The sequence below is a fragment of the Anabrus simplex genome, chromosome 6 (assembly GCF_040414725.1).
Source record: "Anabrus simplex isolate iqAnaSimp1 chromosome 6, ASM4041472v1, whole genome shotgun sequence".
Classification (NCBI taxonomy): Eukaryota; Metazoa; Arthropoda; class Insecta; order Orthoptera; family Tettigoniidae; genus Anabrus; species Anabrus simplex.
The window spans coordinates 202593763-202620310 of record NC_090270.1 but is presented as its reverse complement, the minus strand read 5'-3'; the positions used below and the strand labels follow the sequence as shown (position 1 = coordinate 202620310).

General features: G+C 42.1%; 1 protein-coding gene across 3 annotated transcripts in view; it reads right to left on the bottom strand.

The window, feature by feature from the left end:
* The window catches only part of LOC136876310 (anoctamin-1), a 277484-nt gene that overhangs the window by 227526 nt on the left and 23410 nt on the right, over nucleotides 1-26548 (bottom strand). Inside the window, exon 1 of one of the 3 annotated variants that reach the window (XM_068228379.1) lies at nucleotides 14006-14138. The exons of the other annotated variants lie outside the window; for them this stretch is intronic. Coding sequence (XP_068084480.1) covers nucleotides 14006-14023 — 18 coding nt within the window. The 5' untranslated portion in view covers nucleotides 14024-14138. Of the gene's footprint in view, nucleotides 1-14005; nucleotides 14139-26548 lie in introns of those variants that run through there. 3 annotated transcript variants of the gene reach the window in all.

Here is a 26548-nt window from a genome sequence, read left to right as displayed (position 1 = left end):
CCGGAGGCCCCGGGTTCGATTCCTGAGGGCTGGTTCGAGGTCCACTCAGCCTACGTGATTACAATTGAGGAGCTATCTGACGGTGAGATAGCGGCCCCGGTCTAGAAAGCCAAGAATAACGGCTGAGAGGATTCGTCGTGCTGACCACACAACACCTCGTAATCTGCAGGTCTTCGGGCTGAGCAGCGGTCGCTTGGTAGGCCAAGGCCCTTCAAGGGCTGTAGTGCTATGGGGTTAATAATTATTGTTGATGATTCTGTACTTTTTGATTAAATAAGTGCTTTAAGAACTTTACTACAAGAAATGTATTGCAGAAAACTGGCACCATGTCGAGTATAATTGTGATGAATAATTCTTAAGAGAAGTATAGTACAGGGTATTTTTATGGCCTGCTCCGTGTCAGGAGAACACGCACGGAAGGCGATAGCGCGGCCGGGTGACTCATTTGTCGACAGATATATTGCTTCATGATCGGCTAAGATGATCTAATGCAATCAAACAGCGATAACCATTGCTTTACACACAGCAATAGTTCAGTTCATCTGCTGCATTGGTAGCGTGTTCAATGTGTTCGCTTTAAAATAGCGTAGTTTCTGTAGGAATACTAATCGTGTGTTTAACGAGTGATGTATACAGTAGAACAGCGTGTATTCATTGTGTTGTGCTATGCGAAGCATTCTTCTTATACAGAATGCCGCTTTCGATTCATTCGCAAATTTCCTGGAATCCTCCCTCCCAATAGGAGTACGGTACGTAGATTAGTAAAGAAGTTCCGCACCACCGGATCCATTCTTAACAAGAAATCACGCAGGAGACGAGCCGTTTTAAGAGAGGAAAAGCTTGACGAAATAGGAGCTCTTTTGGAAAGAACTCCAACAAAATCCCTGTCGGGTCTTGCCGTACAAGCTAATGTACAAAGCAACAAAACTGTTAAAAGCAAAACAGTACAAAACCACCCCTGCCCAATATTTAGGAGGACCTAACAGTTTCGCTAGGTTTCGGTATTGTAACTGGTTGCTTCAGTCAGTTTACGATGGGTATGTTGATCCAGACCTTTTATTTTATAGTGATAAAGCATGGCTACACTTAAGTGGCTATGTAAATAGTCAAAACAATCGCTACTGGTGTGCAGAAAATCCCCACCAGCTGCACGTCCGTCCACTTCATGATGTAAAAATAGGAGTTTGGTGCGCAATAGGTGCTCGCAGAATTATAGGGCCTATATTTTTCCGCGAAACAATAAAGGCTGATCGATATATAGACCTCATTTTCAGATCATTCTTTCAAGAGCTGACGGAAGAAGAAAGGAGTACAGTAATGGTTATTTTATGCAAGATAATGCGACGGCACATACTGTTAATCGGTCTATGGAGGTAATACGGGAAGTTTTCGAAGATCGTGTGGTTAATTATCCCCCTAGATCTCCTGATTTAAATCCTTGTAATTATTACCTGTGAGGGATGCTGAAGAGAAAAGTATATGTGAACAATCCTCACACAAGAGAAGAACTACAAGAGAACATTACACAAGTTATTTCGAACATCACACTAGCTGAGATCCGTCGAGTGTCTGGCGTACAGCTGAGGGACAACATTTTGAACATCAAATGTAATGCCAGGTAGATTTTAGACTAATAGTTTCACTATAAATGGATTTCTATAAGTGTGAATTGCCGTGAGTAGTGGGGAGGAAAAGCGTGCATTATACCGGCTAGCGACCGAGTGTCATTGCGCCAGCCGTGCCGTGCTCTGAGTGGTGCTGCCTAAGACCCTGCTTTGCCATACCTGCACCTAACACAGCTGTAGAGAGATTTCTCTTCTAAATTTTCAGCAGACGGGCGAGCGAATATGCTCACAGTTGAAAATGTAAAATTGTTGTTCACTGTAGATACTATAAGACATAAAAAAATAAACATATATACAGTACTACGGCAGCATTGCCTCTAAAACGGATTTTCTAAAAAGTAAGTCCAAGCCAGTGAAAAATAGTGAAATAAATCACTCTTTATAAATTCCCCCACCTATCGTTTTAAAACTTTACAGTATGCTAACCCCGAGATTTTTTTTTTTCATTTTCAAATATAGCAACCCTAGGATGTACAGAGAAATGTGCTTGAGCGAGACGACAATTGTTTGAATGATTAACACACGACGTGGCGGAATATTAGTGACGCACTCCTGAGGCACTTCAAAAAATATACAATATAATGTTCGTTACTACAGACAGGACGAACAGAAATAACTACCCGCCGCCTCTCGCTGAATCACACGTTAAAAGACAAGAGAGCCGGAAACTTACCCTTCCAACGACAATGAACGCAGCAAAAAGGAGCTACAGCCCACATCGCGGGGAGTCACCCGTCTGCAACGACACTTTAATGGTCGCCTAATTTCTCTTGGAACTCCATTCCCGTACTCTTCCTACTCCCCGGATCTCACAGGGAATTTTGAAAGAATCAGTTTTCAAGACGGATGACCCACCAACAAATATTCCCGAATTACGCGAGAAGATAACGTATTTTTCTTTTTGTTTCCTTAACTACTTCCTTTGTTCATCAGCGTGTTCGATAATTTTCAGAAACGTTATGAACAATGTGTGGCACGTGATGGTACACATTTTGAAGACATGCTGTACCATGAAATTAAATAACATTTCAGTGGCGTTAGTTTTGCCGCATACAGTATATTTGTGCCACTTCAGCACATTCTTCCGTTGACCCACCTCATGTTTACTCCACTTTTCAGTGTACGATATGTGCGTGTGTCCAACCCTTGCCCTGTTTCGCTACTGAGTCGGGCATGAGTGAGATGAATCTTCGTAGCGAGTTGTTACGACCACATTCCCGTCCTGATGTTACCTCAGTAGAGAAGTAAATGAGATGAAATGAATGGCGTGATATATTTGATAGTAGCCTAGGAAGGAAGAAGGTGAAGCCCGGTGCCGGCACATGGCCTACTCCCGTCGAATAGCACCAAGAGGGCTGGTCAAGGCCTAACATCTCCATCCGACGGACGAATCACTATCAACAGCGTCATATGCCCTCAATTCATAATATGATCACTGCGGAGAAGTTTAAAAATGAATCCAGGCTTCTGTCACGCAATCTAGTGATTATAAATTGTATACTACCACCTCCTCTACGTTTCCGGTGAACATTCTGATGGTAATTTTTTTTTTTCGGATGTCTGATGGAGACGTTAAACCTTGATCAGAGCCCTTGGTGTTACTCAGCAGGAGTAGGATATGTACCGGCAGCGGATTTCACCCTCTCCCTTCTTATCATTTATAACGTAATTTATTTCATCTAACTAACTCCTCTGAGGAGGCTGACGTCAGGAAGTATACCAGGTCGTAAAAACTCGCTACACCTCACTTCATAGTATATGAATGAGCCAACGGTTAGACACACAGATTGTCAGTTCAACCTCTCTTGTTCAATTCTTGTTAGGTTTCTGGCGTGTAGGGTCATTCGTCTATTATACTAAGACACTGGCATTCCTCGATCGATGGTGTATTCTTGTCGCTTATTTACTGAATGGGAAATAGTGGCCTTGATCCCTGAACTGAGTCATCAATCAACTAGAAAGTTTCGGTCACTTATAATCGGAATTCTATTTTCAGGAAATAGAAACAATAGGGATAATGATCGGATATCGTGGTACCGTACCTCGGCACGTTGTCGCCACGTGGAAGCGCTTCCAACTTCCAATGAAGCTCATCCCCGAAACTGTGACTCTCGTCCTCCGAGGCTCCTCAAGATCCTGATACAGCACCTCTACAGCACTGAATACAGTATACTCTTTACCATATGTTATTTATAATTTAGAGTTTTATTTCATTAACAGAAATGCATAGATAAAATTTGATATGTTTTATCTTGTTTTTAATGGCAGTCTGCTAAATACATGAGGTTGTTCCTAAATAAATGGAAATGTATAATTAGTCCATCCCTAGCATTTGAACGGATTAACAATCGTCATAATAATATCACAATTACCCATATTCAAAAGAACTAGACGATCTGGTTAAATGAAACGATCTCAAAAATTCCCTCCACTATTTACCAATTTAGGAGTTGATGATTACGTTGATTTGCCCCGTAAAACAATGATCACTATCACACCACCTACACATCAATTCAATATAAGATTGTAACAATACGTAAATGGGTGAACATTAATTACTCTTAATTACTATCATGTTACATTCTGAAATTCAAGATTCTGCAGCCTAGTTTACCCTTTCGAAACCCTCCGATATTTGAGGAGCCTATTATCTGGTAAATACTTAATACAGAGCACGAACGATTAAAATTGCGCTCCTTTTCCAAAATCCATTTACTAAGTTAAAAATAAAATGAAAAGACGACCGGAATATAATCTCCCGTCTGCATTGTGAAGAGAACAAACTTCCTGTTAAACCGCACAGCTCTGAGAATTAGGACGATGTCGCTAAACCAGTTCACACATATACGAGTTGCCTAACCATACGCCTTACCATACATACAGAAGTTAGCAATCGTGAACAAAAAGAGTCCAAACATCCAGCACGGTAAACAACGCACCAGTACAACGGAATATAACAAATTTGGCCATTTCTGGAAGTGTAATCTACTCAAAGGAGAGAGGAAAGGCCCCGGTATTGAACAATTAGTCATGACCCACACTGATTAATTATCCGCTGCCATTAGGTAACGAGGAAATCACCCGCGAAGATTTAAGGGTTCTGTTCTTTTTCACACTGACATTGTATTGATCATAAAGTAGCTTGGAATAGCGTCTTTCTTGATTATCTTGAAGAGAAATCATCCTTTACTCATCTTCTGGATTGTTTCTAATTCCATCCACTTGCTTGTGGCAGTCTATTCACTTCAGTCTCCCCTATTCGATCTCCCTTGGTCAATTCTTGGATTCTTGCTAAACTTTATTAATATAATTTTAAGCAATTGTATAGTATTATAGAGCTTCTCCTAGCCCCACCAGCTACTGAATGCTCTTTCAGCAACTGCTTGTAGAGGCAGCTATTACTTAAGGTAATTACATAAGTTTGATTGAAAAAATATCGTATCGGTAGTTTGTTTTTATTCACCCTCAATATCTCATATCATCAATGCCTAATTTGCTCGCGTAAGAAGCAGTGAAGAATATCCTACAGGACACTTGTGGGTATGTGTTACATCAATTTCGGATTATTATTATTATTATTATTATTATTATTATTATTATTTGCTGTAGGTTTTAACGTCGCACCGACTCAGAAGTCTTTCGGTGAAAATGGGATAGGATAAGACAGGGCTATAAATGGAAAAAAAATGCATCCGTGGTTTTAATTAAGGTGGAGCCCCAGCATTTGTCTGACGTGAAAATGGGAAACCTCGAAAAAACATCTTCAGAGCTGCCAACAGTGGGGTTCGAACCCACCATCTTCTATCAGCTACGTGAACCGAACGGCAAAGCCAACTCGCTTGGTATCAGATTATGTCTATGTCTGGTATAGTAAAGTTAGATCGTAGATGACTTTCGTTTCTAACTTCTTCATGCCATACCGGTAAGCCATTACAATAAACTACCATTCTCAATTTGGTGGCCGTCGAATTACTTTATTGGCTCTATTATTGTGCACCAAATTTCTGTAAATTCTTCTGAAGTGGCCCATATCTCATTAATCTATACAGTATTTCATTTACAAACAAAAGTCTCTAAAGGCGTAGGTCTACATTGAAAGTCTCCCTCCTGGGCATTCTTCCAATCGAAAGAACTAAAACGGTGAACAGATAATGTCTTGTAGCTAATCGATCTATATAGCCTAGGCTATATACAAGTATAAAACGCTAACGTGTATATTTCACAAAACTCAAGCTCTTCAACCAGAGGGAGTTAAAAGGTGCGGGTTGTACCAAAATCTTCTACTAAATCGTCTCAATAGTACAGGAAAAATCTTGTATTTCCTGAAAAGTCATCGGAAATATATTTATAATAATAATAATAATAATAATAATAATAATAATAATAATAATAATAATAATAATAATAATAATAATAATAAAGGATGTATTTGTCTGTGAAGATTAAATGTCATTTGATTTACGTCGCAACAAAAACGCTATTCCAAGCTATGTAAAGATAGGTCTTATGGCGACGATGGGACAGGAAAGGCCTAGGAATAGGAAGGAAGCGACCGTGGTCTTAATTAAGGTATAGCTCCAGCACTTGCCTAGTGTGAAAATGGGAAACCACGGAAAACCATCTTCAGGGCTGCCGACAGTGGGGTCCGAACCCACTATCTCCCGATTACTGGATACTGGCCGCACTTAAGCGGCTGCAGCTATCGAGCTCGGTGAAGATTAAATGAATAGATTCACTGTCGCTAGGCAACGTACATAAGATAGGTAATACAAGTCAAGGAGCCATTTTGCGTGCATGGTGCAGGAAGCCATTTTTGGTCCCAGGTATGAAGAGCCACATTTAGTCCGTAGTATCCCGAAGTGTTTGCCTGTGTGTATGTGTGCGATGCCCAGCCAAATCTACGGCACGCAGAGATCTGAAATTTCTAACATACACTGACTGACAGAGCAAATGCAACACCAAGAAGGAGTGGTTCGAAAGGGATGAAAGTTGGGGAAAAAACAGAGACGGCACGGACGAATAATTGATGTTTATTTCAAACCGATATGCAGGTTACACAATGCGCACGGCATCGACTCAGTAGGATGTAGGACCACCGCGAGCGGCGATGCACGCAGAAACACGTCGAGGTACAGAGTCAATAAGAGTGCGGATGGTGTCCTGAGGGATGGTTCTCCATTCTCTGTCAACCATTTGCCACAGTTGGTCGTCCGTACGAGGCTGGGGCAGAGTTTGCAAACGGCGTCCAATGAGATCCCACACGTGTTCGATTGGTGAGAGATCCGGAGAGTACGCTGGCCACGGAAGCATCTGTACACCTCGCAGAGCCTGTTGGGAGATGCGAGCAGTGTGTGGGCGGGCATTATCCTGCTGAAACAGAGCATTGGGCAGCCCCTGAAGGTACGGGAGTGCCACCGACCGCAGCACATGCTGCACGTAGCGGTGGGCATTTAACGTGCCTTGAATACGCACTAGAGGTGACGTGGAATCATACGCAATAGCGCCCCAAACCATGATGCCGCGTTGTCTAGCGGTAGGGCGCTCCACAGTTACTGCCGGATTTGACCGTTCTCCACGCCGACGCCACACTCGTCTGCGGTGACTATCACTGACAGAACAGAAACGTGACTCATCGGAGAACACGACGTTCCGCCATTCCCTCATCCAAGTCGCTCTAGCCCGGCACCATGCCAGGCGTGCACGTCTATGCTGTGGAGTCAATGGTAGTCTTCTGAGTGGACGCCGGGAGTGCAGGCCTCCTACAACCAATCGACGGGAAATTGTTCTGGTCGATATTGGAACAGCCAGGGTGTCTTGCACATGCTGAAGAATGGCGGTTGACGTGGCGTGCGGGGCTGCCACCGCTTGGCGGCGGATGCGCCGATCCTCGCGTGCTGACGTCACTCGGGCTGCACCTGGACCCCTCGCACGTGCCACATGTCCCTGCGCCAACCATCTTCGCCACAGGCGCTGCACCGTGGACACATCCCTAAGGGTATCGGCTGCGATTTGACGAAGCGACCAACCTGCCCTTCTCAGCCCGATCACCATACCCCTCGTAAAGTCGTCTGTCTGCTGGAAATGCCTCCGTTGACGGCGGCCTGGCATTCTTAGCTATACACGTGTCCTGTGGTACACGACAACACGTTCTACAATGACTGTCGGCTGAGAAATCACGGTACGAAGTGGGCCATTCGCCAACGCCGTGTCCCATTTATCGTTCGCTACGTGCGCAGCACAGCGGCGCATTTCACATCATGAGCATACCTCAGTGACGTCAGTCTACCCTGCAATTGGCATAAAGTTCTGACCACTCCTTCTTGGTGTTGCATTTGCTCTGTCAGTCAGTGTACATGCACTGTTCGGTGAATATTTATACAGGCAAAGAATGACCTGCCTTCATTAATAATTTAATCAATCAATCAATCAATCAATCAATCAATCAATCAATCAATCAATCAATCAATCAATCAATACTGATCTGCATTTAGGGCAGTCGCCCAGGTGGCAGATTCCCTATCTGTTGCTTTCCTAGCCTTTTCCGAAACGATTTCAAAGAAATTGGAAATTTATTGAACATCTCCCTTGGTAAGTTATTCCAATCCCTAACTCCCCTTCCTATAAATGAATATTTGCCCCAGTTTGTCCTCTTGAATTCCAACTTTATCTTCATATGGTGATCTTTCCTACTTTTATAAACGCCATTCAACTTTATTCGTCGACTAATGTCATTCCACGCCATCTCGCCGCTGACAGCTCGGAACATACCACTTAGTCGAGCAGCTCTTCTTCTTTCTCTCAATTCTTCCCAACCCAAACATTGCAACATTTTTGTAACGCTACTCTTTTGTCGGAAATCACTCAGAACAAATCGAGCTGCTTTTCTTTGGAATTTTTCCAGTTCTTGAATCAGGTAATCCTGGTGAGGGTCCCATACACTGGAACCATAGTCTAGTTGGGGTCTTACCAGAGACTTATATGCACTCTCCTTTACATCCTTACTACAACCCCTAAACACCCTCATAACCATGTGCAGAGATCGGTACCCTTTATTTACAATCCCATTTATGTGATTACCCCAATGAAGATCTTTCCTTATATTAACACCTAGATACTTACAATGATCCCCAAAAGGAACTTTCACCCCATCAACGCAGTAATTAAAACTGAGAGGACTTTTCCTATTTGTGAAACTCACAACCTGACTTTTAGGCCCGTTTATCAACATACCATTGCCTGCTGTCCATCTCACATTTTCGAAGTCACGTTGCAGTTGCTCACAATCTTGTAACTTATTTATCACTCTATAGAGAATAACATCATCCGCAAAAAGCCTTACCTCCGATTCCACTCCTTTACTCATATCATTTATATATATAAGAAAACATAAAGGTCCGATAACACTGCCCTGAGGAACTCCCCTCTCAACTATTACAGGGTCAGACAAAGCTTCACCTACTCTAACTCTCTGAGATCTATTTTCTAGAAATATAGCAACCCATTCAGTCACTCTTTTGTCTAGTCCAATTGCACTCATTTTTGCCAGTAGTTTCCCATGATCTACCCTATCAAATGCTTTAGACAGGTCAATCGCGATACAGTCCATTTGACCTCCAGAATCCAAGATATCTGCCATATCTTGCTGGAATCCTACAAGTTGTGCTTCAGTGGAATAACCTTTCCTAAAACCGAATTGCCTTCTATCAAACCAGTTATTAATTTCACAAACATGTTAATGTAATCAGAAAGAATGCCTTCCCAAAGCTTACATACAATGCATGTCAAACTTACTGGCCTGTAATTTTCAGCTTTATGTCTATCACCCTTTCCTTTATACACAGGGGCTACTATAGCAACTCTCCATTCATCTGGTACAGCTCCTTCGACCAAACAATAATCAAATAAGTACTTCAGATATGGTACTATATCCCAACCCATTGTCTTTAGTATATCCCCAGAAATCTGATCAATTCCAGCCGCTTTTCTAGTTTTCAACTTTTGTATCTTATTGTAAATGTCATTGTTATCATATGTAAATTTTATTACTTCTTTGGCCTTAGTCTCCTCCTCTATCTCAACATTATCCTTGTAACCAACAATCTTTACATACTGCTGACTGAATACTTCTGCCTTTTGAAGATCCTCACATACACACTCCCCTTGTTCATTAATTATTCCTGGAATGTCCTTCTTGGAACCTGTTTTTGCCTTAAAATACCTATACATACCCTTCCATTTTTCACTAAAATTTGTATGACTGCCAATTATGCTTGCCATCATGTTATCCTTAGCTGCCTTCTTTGCTAGATTCAATTTTGTAGTAATTTCCTTCAATTTCTCCTTACTTCCACAGCCATTTCTAACTCTATTTCTTTCCAGTCTGCACCTCCTTCTTAGTCTCTTTATTTCTCTATTATAATAAGGTGGGTCCTTACCATTCCTTACCACCCTTAAAGGTACAAACCTGTTTTCGCATTCCTCAACAATTTCTTTAAACCCATCCCAGAGTCTGTTTACATTTTTATTTACCGTTTTCCACCGATCATAGTTACTTTTTAGAAACTGCCTCATGCCTGCTTTATCAGCCATATGGTACTGCCTAACAGTTCTACTTTTAAGACCTTCCTTTCTATCACATTTATTTTTAACTACCACAAAAACAGCTTCATGATCACTAATACCATCTATTACTTCAGTTTCCCTATAGAGCTCATCTGGTTTTATCAGCACCACATCCAGGATATTTTTCCCTCTGGTTGGTTCCATCACTTTCTGAATCAGCTGTCCTTCCCATATTAAATTTGCCATTTGTTGGTCATGCTTCCTGTCGTTCGCATTTCCTTCCCAATTTACACCTGGCAAATTCAGATCTCCCACTATAATCACATTTCTTTCCATGTCGTTTCCCACATAGCTGACTATCCTATCAAATAATTCCGAATCCGCATCAGTGCTACCCTTTCCCGATCTGTACACTCCAAATATATCAAGTTGCCTATTATCTTTAGAAATAAGCCTTACACCTAGAATTTCATGTGTCTCATCTTTAACTTTTTCGTAGCTTACAAATTCTTCTTTCACCAGAATGAACACTCCCCCTCCTACCATTCCTATCCTATCTCTACGATACACACTCCAGTGCCATGAGAAAATTTCTGCATCCATTATATCATTTCTCAGCCATGATTCAACTCCTATTACAATATCTGGTAAATATATATCTATTAAATTACTTAATTCTATTCCTTTCTTTACAATACTTCTACAGTTCAACACTAACAATTTTATGTCATCCCTACTTGATTTCCAGTTCCCTGTTCACTCATCACCGCTCCCTAGGCTATCCCGTTTCCCTGAATGTACCTCCCTATTACCCTTCCAAACAAATTTCCTAACTTATACGTACCACTGCGGTTTAAATGAAGGCCATCCGAGCGCAGATCCCTATCTCCTACCCACCCATTAGGATCTAGAAATTTCACTCCCAGTTTCCCACATACCCACTCCATAGTCTCATTTAAATCCCCAATCACCCTCCAGTCAGTATCCCTCCTACGCAGTATTCCACTAATAACATATAATATATAATATAACATATAACATATATAACATATAATATATAAGATGGATAAACAAGGAAGAGTAAACTGAGCGAGTTGGCCGTGTGGTTAGGGGCGGTAGAATAACACCCACGGTATCCCCTGCCTGTCGTAGGAGGCGACTAAAAGGGGCCCTAGGAGCTCTGAACTTTGGAGCGTGGGTTGGCAATCACGGGGCCCATAGCTGAGTCCTGGCATTGCTTCCACTTACTTGTGCCAGGCTCCTCACTTTAATCTATCCTATCTGACCTCCCTTGGTTAACTCTTGTTCTTTTCCGACCCCAACGCTATTAGGTTTGCGAGGGCTAGGGATTCTTTCATTTTCACGCCCTTCGTGGCCCTTGTCTTCATTTGGCCGATATCTTCATTTTTCGAAGTATCCGATCCCTTCCATATCTTCCCGCTGATTAGTGTTATATAGAGGATGGTTGCATAGTTGTACTTCCTCTTAAAACAATAATCACCACCACCACCACCATCCTTTGAACACCTAGCCCTTTCCTATCCCATCGTCGCCATAAGGCCTCTATGTCGGTGCGACGTAAAGCCTATTTTGTAAATAAATAAAAAATAAAGGAACGGTAGTAACGGTAATACATAAGTTATATCATTCAAGATGCCATTTTAAGTCCGTGGCATAGGGAGCTATTTTTCGATCAGTCCGTGATATCCGGAATTGTTTGGCTGTGTGTATGTGTGCGATGCCCAGCCAAATCTACGGGACGCAGAGATCTGAAATTTTTAACAAACGTGGGTACAGCATTTCCACCGACCACTCATGGCTGTGTCAAAGAGCAACTTTTGTTGCAAGAAATGAAGCTCTCTTCGTCATCAGCAAGCTACTTTTACATTAATTACCCGGTGTTCTACAAATTTACAAGCCTATCGACACGACATGTAATACAGGTAGGCTGTCCACTACACGACAGAACTTTTGAACAACTTGAAGTCAAGTCACCTGGAGTACCCTCGAACATCTTCGGGAGGACGAATGTTGCACCGATTGTCCTCAGGTATATGAATCCTCCTTCCTTCTGCAACGGGACACGACTCTCAGTCAAGAAACTGATGCCGTATACGTATTGTTGAAGCCACCATCATGATTGGACATACCACGGGCGAAGTAGTATCCATCCCTCGGATTCAAATCGTCCCTTCGGATATACCGTTTCAATTTATACGTCTGTAATTCCCCGTTTTTTGTGTTTTAAAGTTTCTATGTGCATCAAATAGTCACAAGGGCAATCGCTTAGAGTTGTAGGACTCGATCTTCGGAAACGGTGCTTCTCAAATGGTAAATTGTACGTGGGTTGTTCAAGACTCAAAAGGTAAACACAGTACACATCTTAGTTCTGGAAGCTCTATAAGGATAATATTTTATATTGTTTTAATTCAAGTGTACCATTCACCAACCCGGCATCATAAGCATTCAAAGTAACAATATAATTACAAATAATGTATTTCATGCAATTCATGTAAAAACTGTGTGTGTTAATAAATATATTTTTCTTTTGCTTTTAAATACACGGTTTAGAAATATCAAACGCGGTTGAATTAATAAACGAGCGAGCGAGTTGGCCGTGCGTTTAGGGGCGCGCAGATGTGAGCTTGCATTCGGGAGATAGTGGGTTCGAACCCCACTGTCGGCAGCCCTAAAGTTGTTTTTCCGTGGTTTCCCATTTTCACACCAGGCAAATGCTAGGGCTGTACCTTAATAAAGGCCACGGCCGCTTCCTTTCCACTCCCATCGTCACCATAAGACCTATCTCTGTCGGTGCGACGTAAAGCAATTGTAAAATAATAATTAATAAACGCGGGCGAAGCCGCGGGCACATGCTAGTTCTAAAGAAAACATGAAACGAATAAAAACAACTCCTTGAAAGATTTATACAATTATAGAAGAAATAAAATCAAATTACGCCCTTTGCTAAAAGTGAATGGAACAAACATCTCACAATCAGAATGATGACTAATAACTCTTCTTTTACCATTGTCGCAAATACCCTGTTTTAAGGTCGGATACTCTTCCTGACGGCAACCCGCATGTGGTGGGATATATCCACAATTACGTGTATTTGTGGTGGCTGGTAGTGCGATGTGTTTACGAGTATGAAGGGGAGTGAACAGAGACAAACACAAATACCCAGTCCCCGAATCAGAAGCATGTATCAGTTGCGGTTAAAATCCCCGAGCCGGGACCCTCTGAACCGAAGGCCTCGATGTTGACCATTCAGCCAAGGAGCCAGATACCGGTACTCTTATGAACGGTCATCCAAGGATAACATTCACTGAATTACCGATATTTGGTTAAGGGCCCCGTGTGCTTATGAGTAAGGATACTGTCATCCTATGTTAGTCTGAAGTGTAAGTGAGAAAACAGAATTAACTACTGCCAGTCTAGAATTGAGGCAGGTGCACTGAGGCTTGAGCTAAGGTACTACCCCGTCAACTGGTTGCAGCAAGTGTACCGTACTGTACAAACCAGGGGAGAAAAAGCAGTGACGCTGGCAACTTGGATTTCTCCCCAACGGTGCAGTTTCCTTGTTCTATCGTGAGGCGTCTAGTTCAAGGAGGTTAGAGGTCGAAGGTTGTAGTTGTCTCCTAGGATCAAACCACTTAAATGTGACTTCCGAATTCTCGCTAAATGTATTAACGCGGACAGCTAGTAAGTATAACGATGTTTTAAAACAGGCTCCCTAAGTATTTTTCAGAATGGGAATACTATCTGCAATGTAGAAAGCAAAAGTAGAAATTGGTGAAATTACCGTAAGCAACGCTTACCATGTTCGATAAGGTCATGAATACGACCTCCGTGCTGCTAGCAGATGGCGGCGACCGACCTGACCGAGAGAGCTGAGTCGAACATCCTCGTAAGGAATTTGCACAGCAAAGCAGCACAATACACAGCACTCACTGAAAGTCATTCACCAACTAACTCGCACCAACGCTCGTGATGAGTAACACTGATCTCGCCGTGTCTCACTCTCTACTGCAAGGCCTTGAGAATAGGAGCGGTTCGCACAGAAGTTCCACTTCAGCGATACCGGATACCACTCGCCTTGGCCAACGAGTTGTTGTTGTTTCTTCATGTCGGGACATGATGATGATGATGATGATGATGATAAAAGAATGCATTAAAGGTCCGCGACATCAGTGGCGCGGTCAATTAATCGTTGGTCTTTGTTTCCAACACAGCTGGTTCGACCCTGGCAGAAGTCGCTGGCTTTTCAGGGTGTTAATATGCAACGACTCCTTGCCATTGGTTTCTAGCATACTAAAAAATTTCCACGGTACAAAAACTACTGTGTCTGACACCAGTCTGTGTCGGACGTTATTATTATTATTTATTGTTATTGAGTGAGAATATAGGTGTATATATATATATATATATTTGCTATTTCTTTACGACGCACCGACACAGACAGGTCTTATGGTGACGATGGGATAGGGAAGGCCGAGGAGTGGGAAGGAAGCGGCCGTGGCCTTAAGGTACAGCCCCAGCATTTGCCTAGTTTAATTAATAGCGTACGGCCTCCGGAGAGGCCTGGTGAAGGTCTTTTTCTACTAGACGGCCTATTAGGCGACCTGCATGTCTGTGAAGATGAGGGCCCTACCTAAGATGGTTTCTAATGTTGAATACGCCACACACACCCAGTCCCCGAGCCATTGGAATTAACCAATTAAGGTTAAAATCCCCGACCCGGCAGGGAATCGAACCCGGGACCCTCTGAACCAAAGGTCAGTACGCTGACCATTCAGCCAACGAGTCGGACATTTGCCTGGTGTGAAAATGGGAAACCACGGAAAACCATCTTCAGGGCTACCGAGAGTGGGATTCGAACCCACTATCTCCTGGATACAAGCTCACAGCTGCGCGACTCTAACCGCACGGCCAACTCGCCCAGTTAATAATTTGTATGTAATGTTGCCCTGAAAAGGATTTGCCAGTATATCTACTGGTCAAGATTCTCCTATCTACAAAAATAAAACATATTTCTATCTATGTTTGAAATTTTGACATCACACTTAATTTTTATCTCAATTGGCCTTGAATACTTAATGAAATGAAAAATCCGCAGCCTGTTTTCAGTCATTCGATCGGGTCAAGAATGGAATGAAGTCCTCATCTAGTGGCAAGGATAGGAATTGTGCCAGCTACCAAAGCCTGTCACACTCCTCTGGGGCAATGATTAATGAATGACATATGAAATGAAATGATATTGGAAAGTGTTGCTGGAATGAAATATGACAGGGAAAACCAGAGTACCCGGAAGAAAATCCTGTCCCACCTCCACTTTGTCCGGCACAAATCTCACATGGAGTGATGGGGATTTGAACCACGGAACCCAGCAGTGAGAGGTCGGTGCACTGCCGCCTTGTATACCTTGTATACTTAATAAAGAACAATAAACGACAAGACACCAAAACTACTGGAACTAAGAAAGGTAAGTTACGCTAACCTATTTAAATGTATACACACTAGAACCTGTCCACAAAGTCAAGAAATTGAAATGCAAGACAGTATTCCCAATTTTAGCTGTATTTAACCCAAAAATAACATCCAGTACACATACCTGCGTAAAGAATATGGTGTTTATAAACCAAAATGCAGCAATCCCCAACAGCCTACATCACAGAAGCCTCAGAAAAGAGTAGGCCTACGTAGAACACATTAAGCACTAAAGCAAAATATACCATCTGCCTTTGCCACCCATGTACTAAGCAGAAGACAGAATACAGAAATCAATACAAATATGGGAATTCTCTACATAAGCTAAAAGGACACAATCTTTATCTCTCCATACTGATGAACTCTTTGTAATTCAAGTCCCATGCTAAAGTGATCATGTCATGCAGATATGTTCTTTCAATTACAATACTGGTGATGGACACAACACTTAAAAGTGTTTTTGTGCCAAGTATACAGTAAGTTGCTGAAGATGACTGTATACATGGTAGATATTGCCCTTTTTAGGTCATCTGTCTTTAAGATTAGTAAAGTCAGTGTAATTTTAAAATACACAGAAAATTAGGCAACAAATACTTTTCTTATGTATGTTGTATGTTGGGTACTCAGCCTGAAGGCTTGTTGGATCCTCCACAGCTATGCCAACAGCTGTCATAGATGGCCTAGGCATCACTGAAGAGGCGTACTAGGGCATGAGTGATATTTTCATACCATTCATAACTGGGACTGGCTGCATAAGGAATGGCATTACTAGCATCACTCATGCCTCAGTCACTTTCATATTGTCAAAGCCAAGGATGAGACTGAGACAGGTCAATGAAAGTAACAAATTTATTCTAGCCTATACCAGAAGACATAGTGCACTGTAAACACTACATCTCGCCATCACGGGCATACTTTTCTTATATAAAAGCTAAAAGCAGGCTTATATATATATATATATATAAGTACACTGTCCCTCTGTGTGCTCCAAAAGGAGGCTTTCAATGATGTTTCAACAGCACACCAGTACCAGCTGGTGTGGCAATCCAACTGATGAGCACAGTGCTATACTGGGGCATTAAAGAAATCCCACGGGACAAAATTCTGGCACTTCGGCTTCTCCGAAAACCGTAAAAGTAGTTAGTGGGTGGTAAAATCAATAACATTATTAAAAGGAAAATCATTTCAAATGATAAAAGTCATTAACTAAAATAAAAGTGATGAGAAAAGATCGTTTCAAAAATTCCAATGTATTATGTTTAGTCCCACAAAGTGATCATAGCCTACATGCTAAAAAAAACCCCACACAAATTTAAGTATGTTAATATATTCCTTTTCCTTATAAACTTTGTATAATTCCAGTCTCAAGCAGAAAAAAAAGTCAGTGATTTCCTTAAGACTAACATTGTACAGTAATTGTAATTTTACTGATTACTTTAAAAAAAGGAATTTGTAATTTAATTGAGTAAAATATTTCTCAAGTAATTCGAATTGAGCCCAATTACGTTTTTCTTGTTCTCTTCCCATCACTGGTTACTTGTATCCATGAAATGTAGGGAATTCCTGGTTCCAAGAAACTATATGTTAAGCCCAAAAGTGGCAGAGGAAGACTGTTTGAAACTCAAGTATGCTCTACTATGCAAACCACAGGAAAGAATGAGGGAGTCCAATATGCTTAAGTATGCAACCTATTGCTCGGTACATGTTTAGTCATATTTAATGATATTTACTTCATTCTGGTGTAATGTCACTTCCAAGCTATCCAGAGAAAGAAAGATTGTTGATGAACACAGAAAAATTCAAGAAAGATGGAAGCTCAGTTATTTTTTGCATGGAGGTAGAAAGTAAAATTGTATGTGTCATTTGTAATGAATCTATAAGTGTTGTGGAAGAGTGTAATATTACACAGCACTATAATAAAACTTGTAAAGAAACGTTCTGCTACTTTGAGGGTAAATTAAAAGAAGAAAAAGTGAAGGGCATGAAAAATAAATTGCAAAGGCAGCAGCAAAGGATAATTATAAACATGATCAGAAGTAGTGCATGAGCAGTGAAAGCATATTACAAAATCAGCTGTTTACTGGCAAAACATTCCAAACCTTTTAGTGATGGCCCTATGGTTAAGGAATGTATGATAAAAGTGGCAGAAAACACCTGTCCCAATAAAAGGAAAGCGTAATAACAAAGTTTTTATTCTAATCCACCTGTTCAATACATTATACTGCTGTCACATTTAAAATATCTTCATTAATTGACAAGTTATTTGTGGGACATGTTTCACTCCCTTACAGAGCATCATCAGCCAGATCTGAATCTCAAAGAATGGTTATGGTCGTAAACAATGACTCCAGAACTATTGAAACATTTTTTACAAACTTAAATCTACTCTATTAGAATATTGTAATAGATATAGCGTCCGCCATGCCAAGTCGCTACGCGCCAAGGTTGTCACCCATCGCCCCCACCCCCTTAGACTCGAGCGCGCCAATCGCGAGCATCATTTAAGTGCTGGGCGGGCCCCTCTCTCTTCTGTCCGTGGTCGCGCCGCGTGGGACGACAGAAATGACTCCGCGATTAATCTGGAGTGTTCCATCTCGCGATGTTCCTAGACCCGTCCAGTATCCGGACGATTCTAGAAGAACCAGCGCAGGTATAAAAGAGCAGTTACTAGCCTACAGTGGGCCAGTCAGTGAGGGCTAGTTAGTGAGAATTGGAAAGTGAGAGTTAGTTAGTGAGTGAGTGGCAGCGAGATTGAGTTTGCTGGCGCGCAGTCAGTGATGGCCTGGGAGTGTGCAGCCTGATGAAGTATCTGCCTGTGGAGCCGAGGACTCGTTCCTGTTTTCCTGATGTCGTGTGTGTGTGTCCCTTGAGGCTGACTGCTGGAGGAGAACCTGGAGTGTTCTGGAGCCGAAGAAGGGAACACTAGGAGACGACGTGTGAAGACTGCGGAGTTCAACGGGTTGAGTGAACAGCGGATACTATCCCGACCTGCGAGGCTGACGTGTAGGCTGTGGACCGTGACAGCGCTAACGAGTGTGACTGAGTGGCTGAGAGAGTGTACTGCAAATAATCGATGACTCTGTGTGTATGTGTGTGTGTCATTGTAGATAGAACATAAGAGAAACTAAGAGAGAGAGAGAGAGAGAGAGAGAGAGAGAGAGAGAGAGCGCGAACCGTCTGTAAGTGTGTGACCGTGTACATGTGTAACTTGTGGCTCGGCTATCGTCTGTATGTGTGTAAATCTGTAGTTGTAGTGCTTAGTTAATAAATCTTAGAAATAGGTTGCTACCAGGTGCTGTACTCATTTATTTATTTATCTACCCTGCCAACACGTTACAACTGGCGTCAGAAGTGGGATTGGGATGGACAAGTGTGATAAACTAGTGGATAAACTCTTAAGTAAAACTGGTGTCAGAATCGAGTACCTGGTAGCGAATTTTGTAGTCGACAGAAATATCTACTAGCAAAATGAATACCGAACAGCTTCAGATTTTTCCAAGCAAGTTTAGTGAGCTTGAAAACAAAATCTTATCTTCCTATGGCGAACTCATTAGTGAACTGAGATCTGAGCAGAGGTCAAACCCGGACCAGCTGAAAACCGATTTGAGTGAATGGAAGAGTGACCAGTTAAAGTCAGGAGACGAAGTGCGCTCTCTCGAAACCCAAGGTCGACGATAAGAATGTCCGGGATGGCAACGAACTGGACAAGAAGGGATCCGAAGAGATGCTCGCAGTTGTGGAGTCCGGAGTTCGAGGCCCAGAGGTGGAAGTGAGTGCCCTGCGTGCGGAAACGATGGCTATGGAGACGCGAATGAATCCTGCTAGCAGCGACGGCGGCTCCACCATCGTGAAGTTGGAAACCCTACGGGACGACGGGATTACTTCCAAGAGAACATGCCGGACCCAGTTCGAGACCGGGTCGACGTCCAAGAAGAGTGCCGAATATCCGACCGCCGGACTATGTGTAGAACGCAGCCCCCAGCCAAGTTCGACCTACGAGGAGGTTGTGGGAGTGCCCGACGTGCATTGCGGTGTCCAGCAACCGAGAGTCACCTACCGAGTCCAGCTGCAGGAGAGGACTCAGCGCAACGATATAACGCCATGGAAATTCGACGCCGAGATCGAGAGACCAGCAGACGTGGTTGTGGAAGAGTTATCCCGAGGTGACATGAAGCCCGAGGTGGCTGACGGCTGTGATAAACCACGTGGCACTGAGACCCATCCAGGGAGGACGACCGGCAAGAAACGGAACTACGAAGAGGCTCTGACGATGGCCCATGAGACAGAGGCACCGACTGCAACGGCACGGCTGGAGGGACCCCTACGAGGAGACGGAGCAGCAATGGAAGATGAACCGATGACCAACGAACGAGGATGCCACCTGACTAGGACACTTGTTCCGGCACGAAGCTGCATGCCGGTACGAACATCAAATTCCGCACCCCGGAAAAAAGGAAATTAATCTGGAACGAGCAAACCAGTCCCAGGCATCACACCGGAGGACTACGAAGGCCTTCAAACCCTGAAAATGGGCGTGGGTGTGGAGGAAAGGAAAACCACCGAAGATCCGGCTGCCACGCGAGGACTCGCTGATCGTCATCAACGAGGACGAGGACACCGTCGACCGGACCCAGCGGATCCTCCATGGGAAGGTGGTGGTCAACCGAACAAACCGTATTGCAGCGTATCGTGGGGCCGCTCGAGGCGAGCCGCGTGGGACGACAGAAATGACTCCGCGATTAATCTGGAGTGTTCCATCTCGCGATGTTCCTAGACCCGTCCAGCATCCGGACGATTCTAGAGGAACCAGCGCAGGTATAAAAGAGCAGTTACTTGCCTACAGTGGGCCAGTCAGTGAGAGCTAGTCAGTGAGAATTGGAGAGTGAGAGTTAGTTAGTAAGTGAGTGGGAGCGAGATTGAGTTTGCTGGAGCGCAGTCAGTGATGGCCTGGGAGTGTGCAGCCTGATGAAGTATCTGCCTGTGGAGCCGAGGACTCGTTCCTGTTTTCCTGATGTCGTGTGTGTGTGTCCCTTGAGGCTGGCTGCTGGAGGAGAACCTGGAGTGTTCTGGAGCGGCGAAGAAGGGAACACTAGGAGACAACGTGTGAAGACTGCGGAGTTCAACGGGTTGAGTGAACAGCGGATACTATCCCAACCTGCGAGGCTGACGTGTAGGCTGTGGACCATGACAGCACTAACGAGTGTGACTGAGTGGCTGAGAGAGTGTACTGCAAATAATCGATGACTCTGTGTGTATGTGTGTGTGTGTCATTGTAGATGGAACATAAGAGAAACTAAGAGAGAGAGAGAGAGAGAGGGCACGAACCGTCTGTAAGTGTGTGACCGTGTACATGTGTAACTTGTGGCTCGGCTATCGTCTGTATGTGTGTAAATCTGTAGTTGCAGTGCTTAGTTAATAAATCTTAGGAATAGGTTGCTACCAGGTGCTGTACTCATTTATTTACTTATCTACCCCGCCAACACGTTACAATATCATAAAATACATAAACCTCAATCATGCCTTAATAACATAGGCTTAGTATGAGATATACAATAAAATTGTGGTAGAATGAGTTATTCTAAAATACTTAAAACAAGTAGCATGTTTTACATCTTTGAAATAGGTGAAATTCAATCTTAAGAACTAAATTTAAAAGTTTCTTTCAAAGAAAGGAAAACAAAGCTGAAAGGTGAGTATCCAGAAAAAAACAAAATTAAAAACTTTCCACTGCCTAATTCATCAATGGTGCTTACTTCCAAAGAGATGAAAATGTATGATGTGCTCAGGACAGTATTCAAAACTGTGAACTTCATTTGATCCAGAAAACTTTATCACCACCAGTTTCCTGAATTTTTTTTCAGATGTACACAGTGAATTTGAAGGGGTACCGTACTACACAGACATTCACTTGTTGCCTTGCAACAACATACTTTTGGAAGAAATAATACTGTTCCTGGAAATGAAAGGTGAGGATGTATTTGTTTTTAAGAATTTGTCATGGACACAAGATTGTATTTTAGTCTACCTATCCAAGAAGCATATGCTGTGAATGAAGTTATGTTGATTATAAACACTGTATCCAAAACCATTAATTATTCAAACACAAATCTATATATATATAAAATAAGAGTTTTGTCTGTACATTGCTCAGAATTTGAAAATAATGGTATTTCTGTATCGGTCATGTCCATAGTAACAAGAAAATGCACTTTTCACTTTTCCGTAATTTCTGTCTGTCTGTCTGTCTGTCTGTCTGTCTGTCTGTCTGTCTGTTTGTCTATCTGTCTGTATGTATGTACACGCATCACGAGAAAACTGTTCAAGATAATTTAATGAAAATCGGTATGTGAAGTCGGGGGATGAGCCTCTACAATCTAGGCTATAAATCATTTTACTCACGCTGAGTGAAATGGTAGTTTAGGGGAAGGCCTAAAATTGAATTCTCAACTATTTATGTTATTAGTGGTTGTATTTTACAGAAAATGGGTATGCAAAGTCGGGGAATAAGTTGCTACAATCTAGGCTATCAATAATTGTGTTCATGCTGAGAAAAATGGTAGTTTAGGGGAAGGCCTAAAATTTAATTCTCAAATGTTGTTATTAGTAGTCCTATCCTGATGAAAATCGGTATGCAAAGTCAGGAAATAAGTCACTATAGTCTAGGCTGTAAATTATTTTATTCACGCTGAGTGAAATGGTAGTTTAGGGGAAGGCCTAAAATGTAATTCTCAAATATTTCTTATTAGAGGTGTAATCGATGAATGCTACATAACTAAGGTTATTTAGTATTAAATTTCTAATGTCTTATACATTGTTACCGTACTGGCTATGATCACAAAGATATTCATGAATTTGCATTTTTGTTACTAAGTCCATATCAGCGCCGAGTAACGAGAAAATGGGTAAACAGTATTTGATGAAAATCGGTATGTAAAGTCGGAGAATAATAAACTACAGTTTACGGTATAAAATATTTTACAAATCACAGAGTCGAAAGAAAACTAAATGTGTAGGCCTGCAATATAGAAAGTTCATAACATTGATCAACAATAACATTACATTGACCATTGTTTGTCGTGATGTGCTTTGTGTCTTCTGTTGCCCCTCATCTCCAGTAGATAGGATTACTGCTGCGTACAGAGTATTTTTTATTTGATTTACGTCACGCCGACATAGAAAGCTTTTATGGCGACGATGGGATAGGAAAGGGCTGAGAGTGCCTTAGGCCTTAATTAAGGTACAGGCCCAGCATTTGACTGGTGTGAAAGTGGGAAACCACGGAATACCATCTTCAGCGCTGCCGACAATGAGGTTTGAATCAACTATCTCTCGGATGCAAGCTCACAGCTGCGCACCGCTAACCACACGGTCAACTCGCCCAGTCGTACAGAGTGTAACAACCTGCCTGAATATTGATGGGAAATAGCTGGGAAGTTAGATAACTTTCTTCTTTAGCATGCCATTCCCCTGGTATATACATTTTCTGATACTACTGGTACGTAACACACTGGATCATCATAGCATTCGGGCTATTCAATCCCTACTCTGAGGCACTGATTGGAATGAACAGTGTGCATATTTAGCGAAATAATGGCAGATGAGTGTTCATGACAATCTGCAGCCTGGTCATCCCAGCTCTGGAACTTTGGACTATTAGATTGGCACCGCAATCTAACCGCAGCACTGTTCGTTAAAAGTGATAAAACGTGCGGCTTTCCATTTGATCGAGTATTTTATATGATAGCATTGCCTGTAATCGCTACATTCATACTTACGTTTTTGTATTGACCTATGTTTATTTCAGTTAGGAAAACCACAAAGTCAGTCTTTCTGAGAATCCCGTAGCGAAGCACGGGTACATCAGCTAGTTTATATTTTAAAAAGGCATATTTATGCATTTACAAATTAAAACAAACAGTAAATAAACCCTGACCTGTACCTCCTTAAACAGCTAGGCCTACCCTAAAAGATACACTTCACAGTGAATCCTGTTAATTTCACAATTCTTCCAATCTAAAAATACTATACTTGTTTCAGTTTACTTTTTTTGTTTTTGCTGGAACATTTCCATTTTGAGCCCTGTTCATTCATATATACCTGTCTGTCTGCGCTCTGTTATTATTTTAAAAGTGGACACATTTGAATGCGGGAAAGAGCAGGAGGCATTACATTGCCAACAAAAACTTTCACATGTCTTCGTCCATCAAATGAGGAAAGAAGGTACAAAATTTCCCTCCACTTTTCCTATTTGAATAAACTTGGATGTATCCAACATGTCCACCATTTATATTTAAAACATTTATTCTTCTTTCTTTTTAATTATCATCCAGCACAATTAACGATAATTGTTAATTGTCTTGCAGAGAACTCGCCTGACATTATTAAAGCAACAGTGGGTTGATATGAACTGAGTGGTCAAGACCAGAGATTGCCTTAAGGCTTCATCTTCTTCTTCTCGTACCATACCCTCATTCGATGTTGGTTGTCATCAGGGCGATCTGTTTCTTGTTCTCAGCAACTCAGAAAAGATTGGGGGTACGGAGCCCATACCATTTTTGTAGATTCCGCAGCCAAGATATTCTCCTTCTTCCCCTACTTCTCCTACCTTCAATTTTACCTTGTAAGATAAGCTGAAGGAGTCTACATTTATCATTTCGAATGATATGGCCAAAGTACTCATGTTTCTTCTTTTTGATGTTGTGTATGACCTCTGGCTCTTTGTTCAGGCGTTGGAGTACTTCAGTGTTACGTATTAAGACAACCCATGATATTGTGAGCAGGCATCAGTAGCACCACATCTCAAAAGATCAAAGTTTTTTGGTGGTGTTCTCTGTTAGGGTCAAAGTCTCGGCACCATAAAATAATACCTGCTGTGTGTGATTGGAACATGACCGTGGCAAGAGCGTACTGTGACTGTAACCATAGCATGAATAATCCCTCAGTCATACCTTCAACCAATTCACCACAGAGGTTGACTGCAGGAATGGTGTTAATAGCATTCCCCATACGTTTGCTACTTTTATACTGTCGAAGTGAAGAATGAGATGATTGTGGTGGTGATGATGATGATGATGATGATGATGATGATGATGATGATAATAATAATAATAATAATAATAATAATAATAATGGGTCCTGGAAATTGACCTGTAAGGAGCTCTTGTGATTCTAGCAAATGAGAATGAAATGGGCAAAATATTTGATTCAGCAAGAGAATCCAACTAGCCTCTTTCATTACTACTACAACACATAACCAAGCAAACCAGTGGAAGACTGGGTAACTAATCCCAGTGGGAAGCTGGGTTGATAAGAAGATCAGTGTTGGGGAAAACGAAAAGACGGCCAACAACTTCAACAGCAGATGAAGAATGCAAATCCCAACAGCAAAAAAAGAATTACCTGTGAAATATACATCCACAAGACAGATCCCATAATGGGTGACGTCGTGGTCAGCGTCTATACCCAGGTCAGGGTCAGCTGTTAGAACATGCTCCAGATCTTACCAATCTGGTTCTAACTATGGTGCGGCCTTCAGACTCAACTCACATGTGAATAGGCTCACATAAATTACCATGGTGGGAAATTGTGCATTGGAAACTACCCCTGCCGGTACAATGCGGAGCCAGAGATAGTCTGGTCTGTGCAGGGCATTGGATGCTAGGGGCCCTTCACCATCACATTGGGATCAGTGGGAGAATCCCTCATCCGCAAGGTCAGAACCAAAAAGGAACAATGAATGTGAATACCAACCTAACAGTTGGTAAACAGATACTAGATCTCATCAAGGAACTAGAGAAATGTAAGATCAAGCTATACAGGAGTGATGATAGTGGTGATTATTGTCTGAAGAGGAAATATAACTAGGCAACCATCCTCTATATAACACAAATCAGAGAGAAAAAGCTGAAGGGGACCAACACTTCAAAAAATGAAAGTCTTGGCCAAAGGAAGACAAGTGACACGAAGGGCGTGAAAACAAAAAACTCCCTAGCCCTTGGAACCTAATAGTGTCAGGGTTGGAAAAGAACAAGAGTTGACCAATGAAGGTTGGATAAGGATAGATGAAAGTCAGGAGCCTGGCACAAAGGAAGAAAAGCCAGGACTCAGCTAAGGGTATCGTGGTCACCAATGCATGCTTTCCCCAAGTTAAGAGCCCCTGGGGCCTCTTTTAGTCGCCTCTTACAACAGGCAGGGGATGCCGTGGGTGTTATTCTATCACCCCAGCTATACAGGAAACAAGATTTCCCTCAAATGAAATATCTATGATGGGCAACAACAGGATAATAAAGGAGCAAACCAGCAACCAGGGAAAATAAAACAGGTATTAAAAGATCTCTATCAATTCTGGGAAGAGCTTTTCTTTGTCCATAATTCAATCAAACATGCGATCATTGATTTTTAGATCACCATCCCCAAGGATATCACTCTTAACCCTGAAGAATGGAAATAAATTATCTGCAATACTCAATGGACACGCCTCAATTAACAAGGATATCAAGAAAAATCCAGACAAGGTCAAGGAATTCTGGTCTCTGATGGAGAAAAGCAATGCTGGAAAACCCTTATCGTATGGTTAAAATGCTAATGGTTAATTTCAATTCACAGGTCAGGAAGGAAAGAAAATACAGGAAAATGGGAGAATGTCAAACAGATCACGTAGCCGCATTAAGCTCATTGGAAATCTTGAACGTTCAACGTTCAAAGCTAATAGATTGATAGACTATAATTTTATAATTAATACATGGCCGAATAGTACGAAAAGACTAAGTAAACAACTGATAGGGAATCTGCCACCTACGCAACAGCTCAGTGGTGATAGATAAGATAGATAATAGATAGATTATAGATACGGTACCAACCATAACCAGATTAGA